The following is a 3,969-nucleotide window of genomic DNA, read 5'->3' as shown; positions in this document are numbered from 1 at the left end:
ATTTCTGTAATGTAATCTCCATTTATGCCGCATGTTGGATGTTGTCACAGCGTGGGATGGCTTCTGACACCTTGTCACGCCTTTTTTTGGTGGTTTAGCACTTCTCAGGCTTTGCACATCCACACGTTTCGGCAGTGCTGGAGAAGGATCCCCCAAAGCTGGGCATCTTTGGCCCTTAAGAGAAAACAAAACCCCACAGAACACAGAAAAGCCACTGATAGAAAGATCTGCAAAGCCCCAGAAAAAATTACCGATCATCTCAGGTTTCCTGATTTCCTAAGCCAGAAATTCCTGACTTCTCCAAGTCAGGCTGAGCTGGGATTTTTGGCAGGAGTGCGGGTAGTTATCCCTTCCTCCCATTTCCCAGTAGGATTCACTATGGGGGAATTTTTGGGATTTTCTTTTGCTTTCCTGATGAGCGGCAGCTCAAGGAAAAGGGAGATGCGAGGAGTGACGGGATGGGTCAAGCCCTGTTGGTCCCAGGTGACTTGGGAGATTAGGGAAGAACTCCAAGCCCATCCGAGTGGGAAGCCGCTCATGGTGGAGAGGACTCGCCTGCTGCCCCCAGCCTGGTGCCAGCAGAGCGAGGGAGACAAGAAAGAGAAAAAAAAAAAAATCACTCAGACATTGTCTGTGGAGAAAAGAAACTCACAAGTTGCACAGCACAGCTTCCAATGCTGACAGCCGCTCTCTCTGCTGCTCCATTTGTCCCCAGACAGGTCAGGGCTGTGACCAGGAGGACTCAAAAATCCCAGGTCGCGTCACCAGGACCACACTCTGCCTCCCCGCAGCACGTGGGGAAGGGTTTCTCCCTTGACGGGCTTTGTAAACCTCCAGTACTTCTGTTGCCCTCTGAAAAGTTCCCAATTAATTTTTTTTTTTTTATAGCAGTTACAGAAATCATCATCCCAGTTTGGAATCTGTGCTGACTGTTTTCCATCATGCACCTCATTTCTTGGTGCTGAAGCATCCCTTCATACACAACAATAATTTGCTATTATGAACAGATTTGTAGTTTGTTTTTATTTTTGTGAGTGTTTTGGGGTTTTTTTTCTAACGTGTCTGCCTGTTTTTATGTGACACAGTTGGCTGGGGAAGCGATCAAGGGATTGGAGGATTTGGAGAGGAACCAGGAATTAAAGCACAGCTAACGAACCTTATCCGATCTGTACGAACCGTTATGAGAGGTAAGGTGACGATCCTTTGTTCAAACAATCTTGTCCGTCAAGTTTTGCTTCTGGGCTTTCATGAAATCATCTCAGCATTTTGATTTTTTTTTTTTTTTCTTTTACAATCTGTCCTTTCTTTGGGTTCCTTCCTTCACGCATGGACTCTGTACGTGAGGGCATGGGTCCCGTCTGCGGCGCCCCACGTTTGATAAAATGTAAAACATGTGTGGTGCCGCTGCTGCATCTTGTTTTTCCTCGGAGTTTGGGAGCTTCGGGGAAGCTTCGTGATAAGACAGAGTGTGTAATTAGCTTCACCGTGGCTAAATTCAATTTTATGTGAAGTACCTGGTGAGGGAAATGTAATTCCTGTGATTCTTAAAGGTCAGCCAGGTTTACGTGCCTGAAAGGATGGGGAAAATATAGACTTTAATTTGTAAGTTACTGATAGTTTTCTTCACTCTAAAGCGCAACAAAAATTCTTTTTATAGGTGATGATAAACAGGAATTAACAAATCTTGCCTGTCTTGCTCACCCCAGAGCAAAAACTGGTACATTTCTTCTAAATCACAGAAAAGCCAAGGACAGAAACTGGCTTTGTTTTGTTTCATTTGCAGAAAGGATTGTTTCAGTCCAAGTTACAACGTGATATAAAAATATTTATGCATGTTGCTTCCTGATTTTTAGTATCCTTGGTTTTGGTCCCAGCTTCCTTGCAGTAATCCTGATTTTTTTGCATAAGAAAATCAAGTCTATTTTTTAAAATTTTGATTGATTTTGCTCCTTAAAAGGTAGTCTCCCAAGATAATGTGAAGTTCTGTCACTTCGTGATGTGCAGAAGAAAATTTTCACAATTGCTCTGCTTTTTTTTTTTTCCTGCAGTGCCGTTAATAGCAGTGAACTCTGTCACGATCATTCTCCTCCTGTTGTTTGGTTGAAGAAACCTGTCTCAAAATCTCTTGGACATCCAAAGAAGGAAGTTACTAAGTGTCACTGCTCTTGAGTTTTCGGGGATCCAGCATGATTTAGCTGTCAATTTGACATTCAAGTTAAAAAAAACAAAACAAAAAAATAAAGACACTATTTCTATTTATCTCTATTTCCAAATGTTCACTTGCAGTTTTGTTAAACAAGATCATGGGATCAATGCAACAACTCTGTGAATATATGGGACTATGACACGTTCTGTCGCTGTCTGTTCTTAGCGTTGACTGTTAAGAGTGTGCGTCGTGACGTATTGCAACGGTTGTCGATAGGATGCGGTTTTTAAATGTCTTGTTACTCAGGGATTAATTTCCTTCAGTACGCTTCCCAATTTGTTTTTCATTTAAGCGAAACAACAGTGTTTTCTTTTTTTATTTCAGTTACTACCACAGTACTGTTTAAGAGAATCAGAATTAGGCTCTACAAAAATGCTATAAATTATTGAAGTACAGTTGTGTCGGGGGAGATGAAACGAGCAGGGTGAAGTCCTGTTTCACTTCACATTGGAAGCGGAATTTTCCTGGATTTGACTGAGAGCAGGATTTTTCTCTTGGTAGTTTTTTCAAATCAAGAATGTTTGATGTTTATGGTGAAACAGGTTGAAAATAGGTATGATTGCCATGCAAAAAGCTGTACGTAAAGCTGGGCAACTGTGTTAATTTAGACTAGCAAGCGATAGTAGTGCTTAGCATTTCTGTTCTGTGAAGGATTATTTTACTTTTTTAAATGTGTGTTAAACTTCTGTGTGGTGATTAGTGTGTTGGAAGTGTGGAACCGTTTGTATTCTGAGCTTCTTGGGAGGGGAATACTGTGCCCTTTTCAAATGAAATTATTTGTTAAAAAAAAGCAGATTTGCAGGCTCTTCTACTACCGCTGCTTCTTCTTTCACCCTCCATCTTCCTTTGTTAAATTAACAGCTTACTGAAATTGAAACTGGGGGTATGATCTTGCAGTTTGGTCACTGAGAGTATTGCTAATTGCTTTGGTACAAAGTCCAATGTTAGACAGCAAGTCTGAACTGAAGAAGGCTGGTTCTCCTGAAAAGTTAGAAGTCTTATGTCTGTTCCTCTATTCAAGTGGTTTAGTTTATTTTTAAAGTGGGGAAGGTCATAGGAAACCTGTCAGTTTCATTCTTTTAAAGCAGTTTGGTTTATTATCTCCTCTTCTGACTAAAGCATACGCTGTTGTATACCCAGATAAATCTGTAAAATGTGTAAATTAGTTTCATGATCTTCAACTGCAGTGTTTCGTAGAGTAGAGTACATCTAGGAGGAGAGTTTTATGTTGTTTCCTTTTTTTTAGTGAAAACTTGTAAATAAATTCTGAATTTCTAAAAGTTAAGCACTCTCTTTCGTAACTCGCTTTAGATCTGTGTACAGCAGGAGTTATCTCAAAACTCAGCTTCATCCTGTTCCATACACCAGAGTTAACTGATCTTCCACAAAATACTTTTTTCTTCATCCCTGTGGCAGTTGTATCATCTCTCTGCTGTCAAGCTGTATTTTGGTTTATGTAGCAAACCTAATGAGCCACGGTAGAGGCAGAATAGGACCATGCTAGCCTTTAAATTCTGAAGTAGGTAGATCTATTATAAATAGAGCGTTATAATAATCTTTATAATAACCTTCATGCATTTCAGAGGTGACGAGGGTACAGTCTGGATCAGTTATCTTCATATATTTGTGTTTCATGGAAACCAAACTATGTATGTGGACAGATAAAACATGGAAGGTGTGCAGGACTTTTTTGTATCTTTGTGAAATTGTAAAAAAGCAGTAGCAGGTGTTTCCATTGCTGATGATTTGAAGGACAGCTTGCG

At 40.4% G+C, this 3,969-nt stretch overlaps 1 protein-coding gene across 1 annotated transcript; it reads left to right on the top strand.

The window, feature by feature from the left end:
* Nucleotides 1–1,085: 1,085 nt before the first annotated feature.
* IER3IP1 (immediate early response 3 interacting protein 1) lies at nt 1,086–2,104 on the top strand (the record flags this gene model as incomplete). Its single annotated transcript, XM_010085830.1, has 2 exons — nt 1,086–1,187; nt 2,049–2,104. Coding segments are annotated over 2 exons (158 nt in total), but the record flags the coding sequence as incomplete, so codon positions are not given.
* Nucleotides 2,105–3,969: the final 1,865 nt, after the last annotated feature.

This window comes from Pterocles gutturalis, unplaced genomic scaffold (genome assembly GCF_000699245.1).
Source record: "Pterocles gutturalis isolate BGI_N339 unplaced genomic scaffold, ASM69924v1 scaffold27415, whole genome shotgun sequence".
In the NCBI taxonomy this organism is placed as follows: Eukaryota; Metazoa; Chordata; class Aves; order Pterocliformes; family Pteroclidae; genus Pterocles; species Pterocles gutturalis.
The sequence above is the reverse complement of the archived record's forward strand: the minus strand, read 5'-3'. Positions and strand labels throughout refer to the sequence as shown.